The 22,248-nt window shown below is 37.6% G+C and overlaps 1 protein-coding gene across 16 annotated transcripts in view; it reads right to left on the reverse strand.

Moving 5' to 3' along the window:
- FGGY (FGGY carbohydrate kinase domain containing) overlaps positions 1-22,248 on the reverse strand; it is a 515,661-nt gene that overhangs the window by 276,574 nt on the left and 216,839 nt on the right. For 15 of the 16 annotated variants that reach the window (XM_077149482.1, XM_077149484.1, XM_077149489.1 and 12 more), the window contains one exon: positions 15,973-16,088. In XM_077149482.1, coding sequence (XP_077005597.1) covers positions 15,973-16,088 — 116 coding nt within the window. Of the gene's footprint in view, positions 1-14,577; positions 14,683-15,972; positions 16,089-22,248 lie in introns of all 16 variants that reach the window. The other variant, XM_077149492.1, reaches the window with a different exon arrangement.

A 22,248-nucleotide genomic window follows, 5' to 3' on the forward strand; every position in this document is an offset into this window, starting at 1 on the left:
TCTTCTCAAACTTTTGACTCCATGACTTCTCAACCACACTCTCAGATAGATGATCATCTCTCCTCCTACTTCATGTTGAAAACAGAAACCACCTGAAAGGAACTCCTGCAGTTCCCACTTCCAAGCACACACTCCTCCCCAGATCTGCACTATTCTTCCTCTTCCCCTTTATTAAAATAGAAGCACTATTCATGCTCCTCTCTAGAAACCAATCCTTCCCACCTTCTCTGGAATCTCACTGGATTGATTCTCCCTTCTGTCTGGTATCATCAACCTATCACTCACCACTGAAACCTTTCCATCTGCAGTTAGGCATGCTAAATCAAACCTCTTCCAACTTCAACCGGCCAAACAAACAAACAACAGAAAACTCCATTTACTTTCAACTGCTTTCCCTCCTCTAGCTACTGCCTCACTTCTCTTTCTTTCCTTCCCAACTAAATTTCTAAAGAACTGTCTAAACTTGCAGGCTCTCTTTCCTTACCTCTTGAGTCTGAGCTTGTTTTGATTTGAATTCTGATTCAGTCCTTGCCCAGTATGTGACGTTAGGTAGTTAAGTTCTTTCATTTCATTTTTCTCCTCTGTAAAGCATTGGGGTGGGGGGGGGGGAGGATAAGTTAACTACATATCTTACAAGGCTGTTATAAAGAGGAGCCTTTATAAAATCTATATTAAGTAAGCACTTGGCACAGTGGCATTTAGTAAATGCTCAGTAAATGTTGTAGCTGTTGTAGTAAATATTTTTTATTCTTCCACCTTTATCTTCTGTCCCCATTATTACAATGAAGTAGCTTCCACTAAGGTGACTAAGTCACTATATTGAATGACAGTTTTCAGTTCTCATCTGGCTTCCTCTCTCAGCATTCTTAGAAATTGTTCCTTCCCATACTCAACTCTCCTGGTCTTCTAATCTCCTTACCCACTACTCCTCATCTCCTTGCCCACTACTCTTAGCCTCCTTTGCAGGCACAGCCTCCCTAGTGGGAGTGTTGGAATTCCTCAAACCTTTCTCTCAGATTCATTTCCTTCTTTCTCCAGTCTCTCAAACATATTTACAGCTTCAAATATCGTCTACATTGATGACTTCCAAACCTCTATTTCTAGCCTTACTTCTCTTTTCAGCAGTAGATCCAGCTGCTTAAACCATGTTTTCATTTGGATACCTCAAAATTCTCAAACTCAAGATGTTCTCACTCTTTTATTGCTGATTCTCCTTGGAAGCATTTGTTTGTCCATGTATATATTCTCTAACATTTATTCATTTAATTACCAAGTATCTATTGAGTGCCTACTATGTTCCATGCTTTTTTCTATGTGCTACCGTTTCCTAGAAAATACTTCAGGCATTTTATAAAGAGTGCGCAAAGATAAAACAAAGTCAGTGGGATAAAAGAAGAAATAAGCACAAAGATAAAACAAAGTCAGTGGGATAAAAGAAGAAATAAACTAAAGACGGGACAAATAAGATAAGGCTAAAAATATGTATCAATAGCTCACAAATCCACTACAGATGAGTCTCAAATTTGCTTTAAATCCTCTGGTAGCTTAAGAAGGAAAGGAGGACTTGCCAGTTATTCAACATGATGCCCATGAGAGATAGGGAAAACAAAAATAGTTATTCAGAAGAATCAGAAGAAACTAAAAATACTATGGGAACTAAGACCAGACAAGGTTTTTCCTATGAGGCCTGCATTAAGACTTCTCTGTGTGAGATCCTAAGTAATTGCCGTGTACAGCTATCACTTTCCTAATGTGGCAGTTGGGTGAATGGTGGCCCCGCAGAGGTTAAGTAACTTGCTTGACACTAGTCACATAGCTAGTAAGGAGCAGGGCCAAGATCCAAACTCATGTCTACATGACTCTAAAACCCATGTTCTTTCCATTACCCCAGAGTTCATTTTAAAAATAAACAGGCCCGGGCAGTGTGACGGTGGCTCAGCGGTAAAATTCTTGCCTGCCATGCTGGAGACCCGGGTTCGATTTCTGGTGCCTGCCCATGCATGCATGCATGCATAAATAAATAAATAAATAGGTCCTCTCAGCAGTTCTGAGCAAACAACAGGTCTCTGCATACAATGTTTATAACAGGACAACAGAAGAAGATAAAGCATCAAAAAAGCTCTGAATCTTAACGATCCCCTAGCAGCTGCTATACTTTCAGTTTAAAGACAAATGCACAATTTATGCTAGAAAATAACGGGGAGGGAGAAGTCAAACATGAAGTATTAATAAACATCATGAAATCATTACTTGGTCCCTTAAGTAGCCTCTGAAGTAAGGACAGAGGGGAAAAAAAATTGCAGAAGGTTTTCTCCCCTCCTAATAGATTGCGTATTTCAACAGCTAAAAGAGTATGAAACTTTAACAGAATTTTTAATGTCTTTCTAGGTTTTACAATACCACAAAGAGATCATCTTCGTTCTCTGTACCACAAGAACAGATGGGTGGCAGAGGTGGTGGAGCTGTGACTCACTACCTCTGCATGCCCACAGAGGCTGTCTGAACAGCAGGCAAACTTCTGGGATCAACAGGGTTCACAGCAACGCAGAGTCTGCCAGCAAACCGTGGAGAAGGCCATTAGTCAACCGGTGACCTGCCAACCTGACCACAGCAGCCCTGTGATGTGGATTCTCAGAAAGGTTAGCCCGTGCTGGGAAGCTGAAAAGGTCATGAGCGCATCACAGTCAAAGCCCCACAGATCTGGGGTGAAGAGCCCCACAGAAGCGCTATGGAGCCAGAGGCAAGGGCTGCCTCAGAGGCTAAGATCACGGCCTCCTAGTTGCAAGAGAAGTACCTGTAAGAGGCAGACGCCATGCCTTGGCATGTGAAATACAGAAGGCCAAGCACTGGGAATGGCTGCCTTTCAAATAGAAGAAAATAATGTCATGAAGTCAAAGGTCCATCTGGATTCCAGAAGCAAGTCCTGAGTTAATACCTTCAAAAATAAAACATAAACAAATGACATCGGATTGGGAATTTTAAGGTGATTAAAACACATGTAACTTTGCAATGTGTCATCTTGTTAGCTCATTTTTCTCCCACAATTTGGGAGAAGCCAAGATGGGTTCTGATCCTCTGAGAACCACATACATCTTCAAGTCTGTTTTCCCTATGCTACTTCAGGGAAAGGGAGGAAGGAGGAACCCTTGAGAGAGCAATTTATCTTTTCACAACACCCCAAAAAGTGTGGAATAACCTCCTTGAGCTGGCAGCAAGGAGGGGCTTTGATGTCACACAGATCTGGATTAGAATCTAGCTACATGATTAACTACTATTTTTATTTTGGGCAGGTCGTTTCATCAGGATAGGCAACCCTAGACTATCCTACTGTTTCTCCCATTCACTAGATCTAAATTACCTTTATCATCTTAGTCACTCTCCTGTAGATGGACTACATTTATAAGTGGCCTTTATAAGTGTGAGGCCCAGGACAGAACACAAGGCTTCAGATACAATCCAACCGGACCGCAGCTCCTGTTGGTCCATATCTGAACACTGCAACCATATTAATGCAGCCCAGGCCAGGGAGGCTTGCAGCCTGTGGTTAGACATGCAGGCTACGGAACAGACCTATCTCTATCGCCATTATTTACTGTGTGACCCTGAGTAACTTCACCTTTCTGTGCCTCAGTTTCTTCATTAGCAAAATTGGGTATAATAGCACCTATCCACCGCATAAATTAGTTAAGAGGATTAAATAAATGAATGTTTATAAAGCATTTAGAAGTATTGGGACATACATATTTAACAAGTATTTGCTTCGTTTATTGCTTCTTAATTTAGGTTCAGGGGAGTTTGCATACACACAACTGAGAAGCTACATTTTTTTTCTTCCTTGAATTTTTTAATGAAAAGACAGGAATATAAATTTATCCTTGATAAAAATTCATCTTGTTAACTTTACCTCATGCTTCTAGCCTGCTGATCTTTAAAAATATTTTCTTAGATTCTTTTATTCAATTTAACTATAGTTTCCTGATTTGTATTGTCTACAGATTTATTCAGTATGTCTTCTGTGTCTTCATCTAACCTGCTGACTGAAAATACTTGCAAGGACAAGGCAACATGCAGTGTCATGTGTCATACTACTATAGACTCAAATGGGTTGAGATTGAGTCTTTTATCAATGCACTTTGAAATAAGTTGCTCAGCCATTTGGAAATACAGTTGAACATATCATTCATTCCAAACTTCCTTATTTTGACTAAAAAGAAACTACAAGAAACCTTCTCAAAATAGTTGGCATTCAGAATAAATTTCTTCTGTAGCATTTTATTGATCTATCAATAGTGTTTTTGAAATTCTAATTAATTCGTCATTCATTTATTCAATAATATTTAATGAGAAGCTATTCTGTCATAAATATATATAAGAACAAGGTGATTCTGGATAGTGACAAATGCTGGAGTGGTTAGAGAAGGCTCTTCTCTGATGACATTTGAGGTGTGAGCTGAACAAAGAGAAAGAAAGTTAGCTATGTGACTATCTTGAGAGGGTCCATGCCAGACAGAGGGCAAGTGCAAAGGCTTCACAAAGTAGAACTTTTGGAACATAAAAAAGGTCATTGTTGCTGGATGGTTAATTTGTGGAAGCAATAAAAGCCAGAGAGAGAGAGAGAGGGGAAGGGGTGGGGGTGGGGGGGAGGGAGAGAGAGAGAGAGAGAGAGAGAGAGAGAGAAAGAGAGAGAGCACACACATAGAACTTTGTATGACACGGATTTTTTTATACCCCCAAATATAATAGTTAGCCACTAGAGGAACTTAAATAAAAAGTAACATAATCTGATTTACATTTTAAAAGTATCATTCTGGCTTCTATGTGGAGAATGGATTCTCAGAAGAAAGAACAGAAATAAGGAGGAGACTGTTAGCAGGTTGTTAAACTAATTCAGGCAGGAGAGAAAGTATTTTGAACCTATATAACAACAGTGGAGAGAAGTGAGAGTGGTCAAATTCAGGGTCCATTTTGTAGGGAGAGCAGAGGACTTGCTGATGGATTGAATATAAGGTGTAAAGGAAAGAGAAGCATCAACAATGAATTCTAGATTTGGTTGCTGATCAACTAGGAAGATTATAGTACTTTTTAACGAGATGTAGAAGATCAAAGGAGAAGCCCGGTGGGTGGCTAGGTTATGTGGGCAAATCAAGTTGGTTCTTGTGTTAGTCTGAAGCTGTTATGTACCCCAGAAAAGCCCATGTTCTTTTATTCTATTCCTGTGGGTACAGATCTGTTGTGGGTGGGAACTTTTGGTTAGGTTATTTCAATTGAGATGTGGGCCACCCAATTCAAGGTGAGTCTTAAACCTTTTACTGGAGTCCTTTATAAGAGGATAGAAGAAAAAGCCAGAGTCCACAAAAGCTCCAGAGAAGCTGAGACAAGGACACACCCACAGAAGTTGCAAAAGCAACTGAAGCTAGAAGCTCTAAGCAACAAAACCTGGGAGAGAAGGACTAGCAGAGGCTGACCATGTGCCTTCCCATGAGATAGAAGTGTCCCTGATGCCAGGAGCCTTTCTTAAGAGAAGGTATCCTCCTGTTGATGCCTTAATTTGGACATTTTCATGGCCTTAGAATTGAAACTTGTAAACTAAATAAATTCCCATTGTAAAAGTCAACCCATTTCTAGTATATTGCATTCCAGCAGCTTTGGCAAACTGAAACAATTATGCATTCCTCACACATCCACACCCCACCCCACCAAGCAGCAGCCAGCCACACATCAAACGTTTATTTAGTGGTCATGCTAGGCAGAGGAGAAAAAGAACCCTAAAAAACCAACAGTCTAGTTAGAGATATAGAATAAACACAAAAATAGAAAACACCAGGGAACTATCAGAGCTTGGATTATATATAAACAACCCAGAGAGAGACTATTACTGAGAGAAGAATTTGAAGAAAAGACAACACTTGAGGTTAGGTTAGCAAGACTTACTCATAGTGAACCTGGGGTAGCCCTGATGACATCCTCTTTCGTAATTATATACTTAGTATTCCAAACTAAGGTCTCTTACATCATTGGCATTAGGGATACAGGCCAATAGGTTTTAGGGACCAAATGTTTGGAACACTGGGATAGTGATGACCACTGCCTATCTCTGGGCAGCAATTCAGTTTTACCTCAGAGACTCCAAGATCACATCTGCAACCCATTTTCTTAGTTGGGGATATCTAGCTGGGCAGGAAGATATAAAATTGACTAAGATGGTCAAAATGCATTCTTAGGTTTCCATTTTTTCTCAATCACATTTTCTGTGTATGAAGCTAGTTCTCTGTGGCAATCATTATAGCATCATCTCACATTCCATTGCCTTTCAACTTTTTCAACTCCAGCCCCAACGGCCTTCTTTCACCGTGGACTCTCCTGTTACAGAGACATTACAAATGCTGTCCCTCTACCTGAAACACTCTTTCTAAACCTCTTCATAGAATTAATGCTTATTGAGCTAGTTTAAGCATTACTTTTTCAAGCATTTCTTGATTTCCCTGACAAGGCTATATATTGTATTATATACTCGTAAAATTCCTTCTACTTGTTTTTTTGTAGCATGTACCTCAGTGGCACTTTTGTGACTGATTGATTAATGCATCCTCTGCTAGACTGAAAGCTCTAAGAAAGCAGAAAACCTATTCACTTGAGCTCGCTACTATTTCCCAGGATTTAATTCAGCACCTAGCATTAAGTCAATGAATGAGAAGAGAGTGTTTCCTCTCTCTTCAGTTATTAACATGGTTTTGTCTTTGTACACCATAGGCCCACCCTTCTTAGTTTTCCTTCCTTTTAATATAATCATCAAAAAATCCATTTGGTTGTTCATTTGAGTTGGAATTATGGGATCCCAGTGCTGGCTTCATGTTGACAATATATTACAAACAGCACTGAATCTTACTGTATTTGTTAATTTAATGCTGTTTACTGGAGTCTTATCAGAAATAAGACATTTTATATAAGGACCATGCAAAGTAGGAATTAATGTACCTATTTTATATATGAGGAAACCAAGTCTTAGTGAGGCTTAGTGACATGCCCAAGGTTATACAGCCAATAAGTGGTGAATCTGGGAATTGATCCCAGATTTTTATGATTCAAAAGTCTGTGACTTCTGGGCAGTACAACAGTGGCTCAGTGGCAGAATTCTCGCCTACCATGCCAGAGACCCGGATTCGATTCCCGTAGCCTGCCTATGACAAAAAAAAAAAAAAAAAAAAGTGTGTGACTTTTAGTTTCCCCAAATGTAAAACTGGAATAAAACCTATTCTACAAGTCTGATGGGAGAAACAGATGTGATAGCATGTGAGAAGAAATACTTTTCTAAAGTTGTAAACAATGTAGACTGCTAGTCACCAATTTTCGTAATTAATTATTATCAACATATCCTATTATTTTATTGGCCTATAGATATGTGCCCTTCTATTTATGGGGGAAAGGTAAAAAAAAAAAAATGCCAGTAATATGGGACTAAAAATTTTAAGGAAAAATCTAATTCCAATCAAGGTGATTTCTCAACGAGGTAAGACTGGAATGTGACTATTTAGAACTCTGATTAGTTCTGGAAAAAGGCTGTGTGAATGCAAAGATGAAAGTCAGAAAAAGCCACTGTCTAAAAACACAAGTTGACAATAACTAAGTGAACTTATTCAAGAGGCACTGACTTTGGCAGGCATGGCGTATCACCTAAGAGAAATCTGAGTTCATGGGCATGGACAGTTACGATATTAAGAACTAAAATTTACTGAGGACTTATATGCCAGTCATTGTACTAGAAGCTTTACAGGTACATTTCCTATAGCCTTCATTATATACCAATTAAGTACCTGATCTAGCATTAGATACGGCAAAGCTTGCGTGGCTTGGATACGGCAGAATAGAATTAAATTCAGGATTGTTTGACTCTGATGACCAAATGCTTAACCATTAAAATGGACAATCACAAATATATTACATAATTATTCTAAATATATCAGTCTCTTAAAGCTTGATTGGTATATTCCTATAATCCAAGATCAAATTTTTCCTGGATACTTGGGCAAGTCCAATTCTTGAGTTTGTAAGGCTGAAGACTGGACAATGGATTGGGTAGTTAGTCTTTCTTCATGACATTCTCCTATTGGTTAGTCATTTTCAAATGCTAGAACCTATATTGAAAAATGACCAAAATGGTGCTGAAAATGCTTAAAGAGGAAAACAGTATGGAGTCACTGAAGGGCCTCCTCAGGACTGCAGTTCAGAAGATCTGGTTTCTGGTCTCAGCTCTATCACTAAAATGCTGCAAGACCTAGGAAATTCTCTTTTCACGTGTACAATGAGAGAAGTAGAATAAAATCCCTAAGACCCCTTTCATCTCTGGTGTTCATTGATTTTCCAGCAATAGGAAAGGAAATTGGAAGTTGATCTCACTTTCTGAGGGCTTCCAATTATCGTCTAGATGTCATATTGCTAAAAGAAGCAGTTCCATGAAGACCCGTATATAGCAAAACATCTCAAAACCATTACCTCACAGAATGACATGGCCATGATACTCCCTCACCCTTCTGGCTATTTCTAGAAGGGTCAGCAGCTGAAATAGTACTTCTTGGAATCAAAAGACAGTGAGTGGGGGACTGGACAACAGCTATTTCTTTCAGGCCTAACAGAATGTTGAAGACTGCTCTCCCTCAGATGCCAAAGTAGCCACTTAAAAATAAAATAATGGCTAATATTTTTACTTTGTAGAAATTAGGCTCTATAAACCACACAGTTCTGCATCATCCTCTACTTCATTTCAGCTACACAACAAACCTTTATGAAAGGAAGAGTGAACAATGGGGATTGCATGTGATGTATGACTAAAGGAAAGAAATGGACTTCGCATACACAACCATACATACTTCACAGGAGGTACAAAACTCTAAAATGGTCCCTGCTCTTCTCAATTCTACTTACTTCACTGACAGGAGTAGTAATTAGAACCATCTACTCAGAAGTTACCCCCAACTTTAAGGAAGGATAGAAGTCTCATTAGAAATTAAACCCAGTCCAGACTCCTATTTCATTCTCCATGTGCATATCCCACCCAAGGTCCATTATACTCTAGCCACACCAAACAATTCACTGACATTCTACACTCCTTCATGCCTCCAGGTCTTTACTTATGCTGTTTCTTCTGTCTCAAAAGCCATTTCTTCTCTGCCTGGTAAACTACTACTTATATTTTAAGACACCTCAAAAGCCACCTTCATAAGAGGCCTTCTCTGAATCTATCACCGTAACTCTATTACCCCACAAAACTTCGGATATTTGTTGTCCATTACTGAGATTTATTTATTAATTTATTTTCCCCTTTGGTAGATATGAGCTTCCCAAAGGGATGGACCATGATGAATTCATTTCTGTAACCCTCATACCTAGCACTGCACTTGGCACAAAGAAGGCACTCAGTTGAGTTGTGGGATGAATGGATGGATGGATGTCAGGATGGATTGCTAATTGGGACCTCCAAGCCATGCTCTATTAGGCAGAAGTTTCATTTTTGAAAGGTAAAATAAGGTAGTGCAATATTTAGAGAAAACTGCACTTGCTTCAGTACCGGAAATACCTTATTCTATCACTTGGATAAGAAAAGGAGGATAAAAAGGACGAGGGTGATAAGATGATGACAGTAAAAGGTTTAGGGTGAAGGGCAAATTTAAAGCCTGGTCCAGAACACAAACAGGGATGGACTCACTCACAGCATGGAGATAATGATCTGACAAGATCCAAACAGCATAGAAAAGCCTAGGATTACCTATGACCAAAGATTTCCCCAGACCACCCAATACAGATTACTAAAAAGAGCACCTATGTTACCTGATCCCAAGAGAGAGCAGCGGTTCAATAAAGCTCTCAGATGCCCAGTTCTACTGGGAAAATTCAAAACATTTTGTATTAAGAGATCAAAAAGTATTTTATAAAACCAGCAGTGCATGGCATCACTACAGTCAACTACACTGGGTTTGATGGACACTTAGCTTATTGATGAAACTTGAGAAAGCTCAACATCCTAGGGGCCATGCTAACCAGGAAGTAAGAACAGTGCACTGATATGGAATCAGTACAAGCTTGGTATGTCTCTCCCTTCTTGAACCTCCTATACTCAGACCAGTGGGCTCTCTTGAGTTGATGAAGTAAGCTGATTAAGGTGGACTTGCTTCAGGCAAGCTGAAACAGGTTTCTTCTCTCTTTGTCCCAGCTTTCTGCCAGTGAATGGGTAAGTCAGTGTCAGGCAGTTCCCAAGGCCCAGCCAGCTTCAGAAAAGAGATAGGAGTCCTCCATGCTCTTTAATTCAGTCCGACCAAAGCCAATCAGCACGTTGTCTCAGTTGGCTCTTTTGAATTGTTCTTGACTGGTTAACCTCAGAGAAGAACAGTGATGGTTACAGGCACATTGATGCCCCCAACAAATACTTGCAGTAATCAAGATCCTTTATTACAGTTTTAAGCCTCTAGTACAAAAAATATCTAAAATGCAGCTCAGTTACTCCAGGGTTAGGGTTAAGGGATGTGAAATTCCCAACCTACCTATCTTTTTTATTTTTTTTTTTTTACTGTGAAGGAGTCTGAAATATTTCCTGTCACAGAAAAGAGTGAGAGATTTGCCACAGGAATAAGGCTGGATTGTAGCTATTGTTCAGGCTGAGATGTCTTCCACAGAGGTCCCTTAAGTGGCAGATGTGTTGGTAAAAACAGAATATAAACACTGATTTTATGAAACAAAATCATTGTCTCTGTCAACTAGTAGTATCATTTAGCTCAAAGGAATTCATGGAGAGTTCATTAAGTATTAGGGACACTTGGAGCCAAAAAGGGACTAATTTATCAAATCCTTCATTCAAAAACATATTCATTCATTCAACATATATTTCATCAATGTCTACTTCTGTGCCAGGGACTATGCCCACGCCACCAGATGCCTGAAATACAGTCTCTTTGCAGGGAGAGAAAACCAATGAAAAAAAAAGCAGCCTTTCTCTCCTCAAGGGACTGTCTTCTTTTACATATGCTTTATTTTCATTTCAGCCTATTACTTAACAGCTATTAACTCCTTCTACTCATGCTTTAAGCTTCTTTGCCTGGATTCCCTGACCCCAAATCATGAATGATCTATCTATAAGCTAGCACACTAAATCCTTTTATATAATAAAGCTCTTTCTATAAGACAAATATTCACTCCATAATTCAGCCATCTTGTACACATGAATTTTCATAAAACGGCCTACCCCAATAACACAATGAAGTACTTTTCCCAGGAAGTAACAAGGCAACTGGGACATGCTGATAGAGAGCCTGGATAACCGACTGGAACAGGTGGGATGTTGCTTATCTCCCTAAGGGTCTTTTCTCCCTGCTGAGGTCCTCCTTCCTGTTTGCTTTTGATAGATGTTTAGGATTAGTTAGGTAACCTAGGAATGATCCATATGGAATTTAAGGTCAAAATTTATTGACACAGATCAGTTTATTGGACTGTAGGTATATAATTCCCTAAAAATGAGTTTGGGCTTTCTCTATCAATTTCAAACCTTAAATTGACCAGTATAGCTTCAATTGTAAAAGGATTTCTGCAATATTCTTTTGATTCAAAAAAACTATTTTTTCCTTATTTTACATAATGTTTCAGAACCAAACCATTCAAATACCTCATTGAAAGAAGGCATTAGGTAGTAATATTTTAGCTTTTGAAACTTACATGTAATTACTTAAAACACTGTAAATTTTCCCCTGTCCTTGAAATGCACGACTTAAATATTGCATTTGATCCTTAACTTACACTTCATAAATAATTTATTCCTAAAATATTTCTCCATAAGACCATTGGTTGCTGAGGTGTTCAGTTTTCAGGGAAAGCATTTATTTACTGCAAGAGCCCAAGAAGGCTGGTAAAGACTTGGCTAAGAGCTCCACATGGAGCGAATTATGGTAATTGTATTAATGCTCAAATCCAGGACACTCAATGCTCAAATCTGCTAAAAGGTTTTGTGCAATATTGCCCACATCTTGACGGGCAATGAGTCCACTGGAAATGTTTAACACTTCATAGGGAGGGTTCTGAGATTCATTTTTCATAGTTCCAAGAATTGCTAAAGAATATCTGGAGATAGCTTCCAGAAGAGTTTCTGAAAGTCACAATTGAGAGTTAATATCCTCTTAAATATCTTCTAATTTTGGTTCAGGCTGAAACTACAAGTTCAAGTCACCAGAAATGGAAATCAAAGGAAATATCATACAATTAATTTTGATGAATGGGTAAGTTTTAATTCATGTACAGCAATATTCTGGTTAATGATATGTCTCCCTAGGACATCCATTAAAAATCCATTAACTTAACAGGCAAAATCTAATAAGGTTACTCTGGAAATTTTCTGCTAGATTAACATTATGGACTTTTAATGAATATTTCCTGTAGATATTGCTCTATTAGCAGAGCTAATATACTAATTAAACATTGGTCTTGTGTGTGGCCGGGGGGGGGGGGGGGAGCATAAAAATGTTAAAATAATCAGAAAATCAGAGATGAAGTTGAACCCAAGTCACCAAAGATGCTGCTAAAGTCAGTAAATATAATTTTATCTTTTATCAAGCAAAAACAGCCAACTTCCCAATACTAGTTACCTCAATCATTAATTCATTCACTTACTAATCAAATAGTAATCAAGCTACTAAAATGCATCATACCTTATGCTAGTACTAGGGATATACAGGTAAATTAGTAAAAAATCCAAACACCAAGGGGCACACAGTCTCACATAAGAACAACACACATACACCGGCAATCAATACATACTACAATAAAGCTATGTTCAACATACCATGGGAATACTCAGGAAAGAACTGACTTTGGGGGAAAGGGCATATAAATTCTAAAATTCACTTAAACTATTAAGTAACTAAAGTTGAAATTTGTGTTCCAGTAAAAGATTAGTTCCTTCTAGACCCTCCCACTGGGAGGATTTCAATCCTGGCTTACCACTTTTTGGCTTTGTGTAGTTAGACAAGGTTACTTATCTCTCTGATTCCCGTGTATAAGCAGGGTAAGAGTGTTTTTGCCATAATTGTGAGAATTACATGAAACAAGGTACGTGAAGGCACACAAAAATGTGCTTGGAACATAGGGGAGAAGAATTAGTTTTTATTCACTACTTGCTACAGGTATACAGTGGATATTAACTGGAAAGGCAGTATTGCAAAGTGGTTAGTGCAGCATTTGGAGTCATCTGAATATAGATTCAGAGTTCTGTTTCTACCATTTTGCAAACTATACAGGCATTAATTAGGCATACTTCACCTTTCTGACACTGGGAGTCTTCAGCAATAATAAAAATAACTCTGTTACACAGTCATGAAAATATAAAAAGAGAGTGGTTGTAATGCAAGAGTATTAATGTCGAGAACGTGGTAAACTGAGTATTAATCGACACCCATTATGTCTTTCATAGGCAGGACTATGGACATACAGAAAGGTTAATGAGACCTGGCAGAGTTCATACCACTAGTGGTAGAACTAGGATTACCCTGGCTCTTACTTCAGTGTGTTAGACCCAACTTGCCTGCACTCCCTCCATTACAGGACTAGAGGTCCTCCCCAGGCACTGGGTCATGATAGCTCTCCATCAGGCCAGGAGCTCATATAGAGTTCACATATCAACAGGTGGGGGACTCAGAACTCAAGTGTCCTGCTTTAGCTCTAAAGAACAGAACCCAATGCTCCAGTAAATCTCTATCTCTTTGCCATAGTTTTCTCTTAACTCCTGTCTATCTGACTCAGTTCAAATAATTGTGCTTATGCCTTACATGTGCCATCAGTACATATTTATCAACTCCTTCCATGTCAAGATACTCAAGGATAGGGTAGATTCGGTCCCTGCACATATAGTGTTTTCAATTTAGCTTCACTTTTCTGCAGGGCTCTGGACCTGAAGCACAATCCAAAACCCCAGCCTGCTTGGTAAGAGTCCCAACATGCCATACTCTTACCAGCTCTGCCAAGCCCCTTGGAAGGCAGTTTGACTCTACTCCTCACCTGCTGTCCTAGCTGCTGGCTCTAATTGGCCTGAACACTCAGAATTTAAAAACCAACAACTAAGACTTGAAGTATCAAAATTTCTCTATGCCCAGGGAAGTTGTATCTTCCTAATCAGACTGAGATCCTACCACACCCCTAACTCTTGTCCAATATGGATGCTTGTCCCATTCTAGCTTAAGTTGGCTTTGGGTACTAAATATTGAGGAACTGGGTTGTCTACTGGAAGCCAGTAATACAGTCTAGTCAGTACTCTCAGTCTAGTATATTCCAAGGAGGCACTCTGCTTTGGTAGAAAAGTATGACATCAGAAACCTAAATTCTAATACTGGTTCCACAACTGCCACAAATGGGCAAGGAACTAAATCAGTTTCTTCATCTATAAAATGGAATAGTAATCCAAGCAGGCTTCTGAGGACCAAATGAGATAATGTATACAAATATATATAATGCATATATAAATGTATATAACATATAATGTATATAAATATATATAATGTATAATGTATATAAATGTATATAATGTATATAAATCATTTAGCAAATAACCTGATATGTAGTTGATGATTTGTGACTGCTCTGCTTTTTTCTTCTCTTTCCTGCATTCCAATTTTCTCCCCTCTTCTACCAACTCAGCTCCTGAGATGGCATCACCTGAGACAAAGAAATCCTAGCTGGCTCTTTATGTGTATTACTTTTGCTCTGTCCCTTTCCTGAGATTTGGCTGCTAGTAGTTGAACAGACCATAGACAATTGAACTACTAGGATTACCACTGAGGTAAAAGGATTCCATCAAGGAAAAGTAAGACTGAAATAATTTATTAAGTGATACAGTTTTCAAAGGTGGTCAGAAGTTGTAGTAGATACCGCTCCACCAATATTTAATAACACTACTCTCAAGCGTTAGTCACAGGGATGGGTACATGGCTGTCCAGCCAGTGACTATATTTCCCAACTAAAGGGGTCTATGAATAAGGAGTTGTGACTTGAAATGACATGGCCCATTTCCATGTTATGCTCCCTCCAAATGAATGTGTATGGACTTCTCTGGTCCAACTCTTCCCACTTATTGGCTGGGAGATGCTGAGAACTTGAGTAGCTAACCTGGATGGTAAATTGGAGGTCATGTTTTCAGAATGGCAGAGTTGCCCTAATAAGTCACTTACCTTTATTTCATTACAAGAAAAGGAAATAAACTTTTATCTTGTTTAAACCACATTACTTTTTAATCTTATAGTATAACATCCTAGCCTGCACACTTAAACAATACAGAAGTATTTCTATTTAATTAGGCATTACTACTTTCTTGATGATAGCTAGAATTTACAGCTATCTGGCTAGACAAAATAAATACGTTCTTGTGAAATGATCATTTAAATGATCATGACATTTAAACTTTAAAATGCCAGCTATCATTAGATATTCCTAGCATCTGAGTTCTTTTATCAGGTAAACCCTTACCCATACCTTTATCATGCAGTAAGTACCACATAAGACTGGGCATCTTGTGCTCTAGAGCCTTTGTCAAGAATCAAGGATTCATATTCCAGTTTATGTCTTATTTCTAATGTGTCAAGCTTTGATTCTGTTCATTTATATATATATATATGGTCTTGCCTTGCCCCTTGAACCTAATTCATGGAACTATTTTTCTAGTACTGACTAGAAATAATTTATTCATACACACTCTTGATTATACCATACCCAGCTGTTCCATACAAATATCTTCCCCAGTCTAGCCTAATTTCCAGAATTCTAAATTTCATTGCAAATTTTCATAGCATGTATTTCCACTGAGTTCATATGAGCCCTAAGACAAGGGCCCACTAAGGTACATAGTGCTCTTCCCACATTTTAATTCGGAAAAAAACAAAATAAAAAACAAGAAGATATCCTCATACATGCACATGCACACACACACTTGAGATTTTTTAATTCTTTTACCTATTTTGCTGTAATTATCAGAAACAAAGTCTTCCAAACCAATCATCTTCCAGAAACTGTCATCCCAGCCTTTGTCTGCCAAGTATGTCCATTTACACACCAGTGAGCAGAGAGACCTAAGGACACAGGAGAAAGGTAAAAGCAATAATATGAGCTGAGCTTCCTTTATATTTTGCCAATTACCTGCACAAATATTTGTAGTAATACTGAGAAAGTAGAATAAACCAAAATAGTTATGTTAGGTACAAAACATTCTCGTTCAGATAAAAAGTCCCGATTTATACCTGTTAAGTATTGACAGCACTTCCTTTTACTTTCAAAAGAATCCCAGCCCTTTATTTGGATCCTGATAAAACAAATCATGTATGTGAATATTTATATTTATATCCATATTTATATTTACATGCATTTGCTGAGACAATTAGAAATCACAACACTATTTGATGATATTGAGCATTAATTTTAATTTAGGTGTGATATTGATAATTGTGGTACATAAAAAATTTCCTTATCATTTAGAGATAATGTACTGAGATATTTATGTATGAAATGATAAGATATTGGGGAACTGCTTCAAAATAACATGGGAAGTGGAAACGAATGGGGTTATAGACAGGACAGGATTAGCCATGGGTTGGTGGTTGTTGGAGCTGGATGACAGGTGCATGGGGCTTCATTATATGACTTTTTAATTTGTCTATGTTCAAAATTCTCTATAGTTAAAAAGTAGAAAAAGAAGTGCCCAATGTAGATAATGAATAACATGATATAAAGCAACCTGAAACAGTATTTAATAGGAAGAAGACTTGAATACTGAGGTTTTTTCCTTCCCAGCTCATAGATTTACCCTTAGTATTCTATGTTTCATCAGTTTTCTGTAAAAAGTTATGTGTTATACTTCTGTGCCTTTACCAAACTCCTGTCTATTTGGAAGGAAAACTCTTCCCAGGAACTTTGCTCTGATAACTCAAAATCTTCTTCTAGCCTAAGCTGAGATGCCAGTGCTGGGTTAGGTATTCTTTCTCTGAGCATCCAGATCATGTAGTATTTCTTCTACGACAGCCCTTATCGTGTTGTGTAATTAATTGTTTCTTTACATATTTTCCCCATAACCCTATTGCCTTCCAATCTGTTTTCCGAATTGTGCCCAAAGCAAGCTTTATAAAATAAAATCTGATTATATTCTCTAGTTAAAACTATTGTTCCTCACTATATTCAGGGTAAAATCCAAACCCTAGCAGAGCTTAAAAGACCCTTATTGATATGATCTGTGCCCAGCTTTCTCTCTTGCCATTCTCACCTTTGCTTTTTCCACTCTGCAATATTGAATTATTCGAAGTTTCCAATACTGGGCCTTGATTTCTCACTTCCCTGTGCTTTGCATTCTTTGCTTCATTCTGCCTGGGATATTTTTCCGCTTTATGCATCTAACTCCTAATCAGCTTTTGCAACTCAGCTCATGTATTCCTTCTCAGGAAGTCCCAGTGGAGGGCAGGCTGAGTTCAGAGCCTCTTCTCCAAGTTCCAATCTGGACTGTGATGGTTAAGTTCATGTGTCAACTTCACTAAGTTATGGTATCCAGTGGTCTGGTCAAACAAGAACTAGTCTGAATGTTACTGTGAGGATATTTCATGGATTTCAATAATCAGTAAGTTGACTGTAGCTATGGCTGACTTTATCTACAATCAACAAAGAGACTGCCTTCAGTAATGAAAGAAGACTTATCCAATCAGTTGAAGGCCTTAAGGGGAAAAGTGATGATTTCAGCTGTCAGAAGTGAGAATTTCCATCTTTGACAGATTCTCTTGGGGAATTCACTGAAAACCATCATCAAGATTCCCAGCTTGGGGCAGGCCACGGTGGCTCAGCAGGCAAGAATGCTTGCCTGCCACGCCAGAGGACCCGGGTTCGATTCCCGGTGCCTGCCCATGTTAAAAAAAAAAAAAAAAAAAAAAGATTCCCAGCTTGTAGTCTGCCCTATGGAATTCGTACTTGCCCAATCTCACAGTTGTGTGAGCCACTGTTGGTTCTGTGCATCTGAAGAACGCTGAACAAAACAGTTTTTTGGTACTGGAAAATGGGATGTTGCTACTTCAAATACCTAAACTGTGGAAACAGCTTTGGAATTGGGTAACTGGTAGAACCTGGAAGATCATCACTGGCCCTGATGAAATCAAATTAATGGCCTAGAAGACAAAGAGAAAGAAACATGCTACATAAAGAGGGATAAATAAGGATCAAAGAGGTAGAAATAGGAGGCTTGGCGCACAGAGCTAGTAGCCTAACATGAGAATAACAAGCATTCCAGGAACGATATTTTAAAAAGAAGAAAAAACAATGAACAAGATGGTATAATGACAAGAATGTAATACTAGAATTATCAGACTAAGCTGAAGACTTAAGCTTACAAATTAAAAATTTCACTAAGTTCAAGAAATGAATCTAGGAAATATTTGAATTTCAAGAGTAAATAGAAAATTATATATGCTTCCAGACAGAAAGAACAAGTATTTACAAAGACAAGGGATTCAGACTAGCTAAGAAATTCTCATCTACAACCCTGGAATGTAGAAGACAGTGGAATAATGTACAGACTACTAAAAAAATTGACCAAACAATCCTATACTTGACAAAATATTATTCAGCTATCAGAGAAAAAAACATTTTTAACATGCAAAGATTCAAAAAGCAAACCATCTATGTATACTCTCTAAGGATAATACTTAAGAAAGAACACAAGCAAATAACAATTGATTCAGAGCAGCTTCTTCAACATAGGTGAATTTGAAGACAAGAGGAGCCCAGTGGTGGTGAACACAACCTTCATTTTCATTTGCTTTCTCAACCCCACACTTTATCCCCCCTCCCTCCCTCTCTCTCTCTCTCACACACACACACACACACACACACACACACACACGCACGTACACAAACACTTCAAGTTAAATGGATTATGATAACGTAAACAGGAATTTGTAATATTACATGGTATGCATTTTTTCTTGAAACATTAAGAGGTATGCTATCTCGTAAGGAAAAACCTAATAATCACTTCGAACTTAAAATACTAAGCTAAGTAAGCAAAACCTCAATGTCAGAGAATGGAGATGGGATACATAAAAAAAGTATCTTAGGATGCATTTATATGTTTGGGCATGTTTTAGTTTCCTTGCTTGCTCAAAGCAGATATGACAAAATGCATGGACTTCAACCATAGGAATTTATTAGCTTGCAAGCTTACAGTTTTGAGGCTGAGGAAAATGTCCAAATAAAAACATCATCAAGGCCATGCTTTCTTCCCAAAGACTGGCTGCCAGTGATCCTTAGCTCCTCTGCCACATAGCAAGACACAAGGTGGAATCTGCTGATCTCTCCCTTCTCTTCTGGGTTTTATTGATTTCAGTTTCTTGCTTCCACAGTTTTCTCTCTCTCTGTCTGAATTTTTTTCTCTTACAAATCCTCTTACTCCAGTAAGAGGATTAAGAACCACTTTGGGCTATGCCTTAACTGAAGTAACCTCATCAAAAGTGCCTATTTTAAAAAAAAACTATCTATTCACAATAGGTTTATACCCACAAGAATGGATTAACTTTAAGAATATAATTTTGGGGGGGTACATACAGTTACAATGCCCATGATCAAACATCACCAGCAACCACTCCAGAACACCAGTCTTCAGGAAGAAAGCACTGCCAAGGTAATGCTTTCATTTGAAATCTTTCCTAGCCCAAAAACCATGAGCTAGTAAGTTTCCACTGTTTAAGCCAAACCATTGTATTTGCTTGAGCAGCCAAAGAAACTTAAAACAAAAGGAAAAAGGTGCAATGTTATATATTTTCTATTATATAAGATGCAAGGAATATAACCAATAAGTTTTACTATTATATCAAATGTGAATGGGCTGAATTCTACACCTGGTGAAAAGATAATCACATTATGGTTAAAATTAAGCTACATCTTGCCTATTATATAGTTCTTTTTTAATGTGATTTTTAAAATGTTAAAGGTTAAAAACTAAAGCTGAACAAAGAATACAAATAAAAATTTAAATATTACAATATAATTACCAGACAAAATAGTATACAAGATCAAAAACAAGGCAAAGAGGAACATTTCATAATGACAAAATGCTCAATCATAGAATATTACCAATCATAAAACTTTATGAACCTAATAATATAGTATCAAGTATATAAAACAAGTGCTCCCAGAAATAAAAAAGCACTTAAAAATACACATTTCTATTTAAAGATTTTATTATACTTTCAGAATCTGAAGAAACACATAAACCAACATAATAATTATTACTGCTATTGAGGAATCAAAGGACTCAAATACAATAAAAAAATCAATTCAATATACTTGCATAGGGGAGAGGGAGGGAGAATGTTTTATAATACAAGCAGAAACTATAAGAGTAGAGTGGTATTTACTGGGAAACTTGGAGTTTTAAAAGCTTTTAAAAGATGAATGCCTAAAAATTAATAACCTAAGCTGCCAACTTAGGAAATTATAAAAATAATAATAGATTAAACTGGAAGAAAGGTTTTAAAAGGAATAGTAAGCATAAAAGTAGATGAAACTCATAAAATATCAAGATAAAATTCTGGAATCAACAGACAAAGCACGGTTCTATGAAAAGATGAATGAAACAGAAAAACATCAAGCAAAATTAAGGAAAAGTGAGAAAAAGCAAAAATAACAAATATGAGGAATCAAAGATATAGCAGATGTGAACAGGAAAAAAATAAAAGGATAATGTGACCAACATTATGATAATACATTTGAAAATTCAAATGGAATAGACAACTTTCTAGGAAAATAGAATCTACCAAAATCGACTCCAGGAAACTTAATTGAACTTATTCTCTTAAAGAATTGAAACAATATTATAAATGGCAAATGAAACCTCAAGGCCAGAGAGTTGTACTAGAAAGCCCTAAGATATGCTTAGGAAACAGAGCACACCAAAGTATTTGAAAGTTGGAATGCTCTCACATTATCTACAAGGGTAGAATAACTTTGTTTTAAAAACCAAACAAGGACAGTATAAGAAACCAAAATCAAGCACCACTTTCACATATGAATGTTGGCATAAAAATCAATTACTGAACTTAATATAAAAATCTATGAGTTACTGGTGCCTGCCCATGCAAAAAAAATAAAAAACAAAACTATGAGTGTGCTTTGCCACACTAATTTATTAAAGGAGGGAAAAATGAATTTATATGGAAGAATAAAAAGTATATGGTGAAGATAAGAACATTTATTGAAGTAAGAATAGAGGCTTCCATTTCTGACCATCATGGAGTAACAGAGAATGGAACAGTAGGAGAAAACAAAACACAACCATAAAACTGCTTTCCGATCTTGAACAACAGGTAGCACAAGACTGTGATCTGAGAGAAGGAAACAAACGAGGTCAGTCCTAAGAACACTGTGGCTTTCTGCCTAGAGGCACATGCCAAACCACAAAGCAGGAAGAGGTATCCAAGGAAAGCAGAGCCGCTTTACTAAATTGTAAAGACAAAGAACAAACTTCAGGGAATGTGAGATGGCTGGAAGGTGCAGTGGCACAGACTTCCAAAGAGGAGGAAGCTAGGCAGAAAAAGAGTTTCAAAACTTTATGGTGGGGTCCTCTTAAATCTTGGCTAAATACTAAGATGTACATATGTATACTAAACTCCATAAGGTCTAGCAAAAAGTGACTGGAAGGCAGTAAAGCTGAACAGTTCTTAGAGATCACAAAGAGCTGAGAATCATTTAAGTTACCAAGAAATCAGAGCAGAAAGTCTTCATTGATTCCTTTGAGCATTTAGTAGAGATCCTATAAGAAAGATGCCTTAGAAGCATAATTATATGATAAATTATAGTTCATGCAAAACCCTCAGTTTAAAGGCAGAGATCATCAGGCTGGATAAAAATTAAAAATAAAACCCAACTATATATTGTCTTTAAGAAACAGATAGGTTACAGAAAAAAGGAAACAAAAAGATATGCCATGTAATCACTAACCCTGACAAAGTTGAAATGGCTATATTAATATCATATAAGTCGACTTCAGAACAAGATATTTTACCAGGGTTAAAAAGGACATTACACAATGATAAAAAGGGTGAATCCACCAAGACTCATGAGTTATAGAAGAAATGATAATTTGTTAGACTGCACCTTGAACTTAGCTAAAGTAACTTTCATCTGTGTAAGCACTGGCAAGCAGTGCAAAAGTAAGCAGTGTAAAAACTGTACACAAAATCAGCAGTTCATGACGATACA

The sequence above is a fragment of the Tamandua tetradactyla genome, chromosome 2, assembly GCF_023851605.1.
Source record: "Tamandua tetradactyla isolate mTamTet1 chromosome 2, mTamTet1.pri, whole genome shotgun sequence".
NCBI lineage: Eukaryota > Metazoa > Chordata > Mammalia > Pilosa > Myrmecophagidae > Tamandua > Tamandua tetradactyla.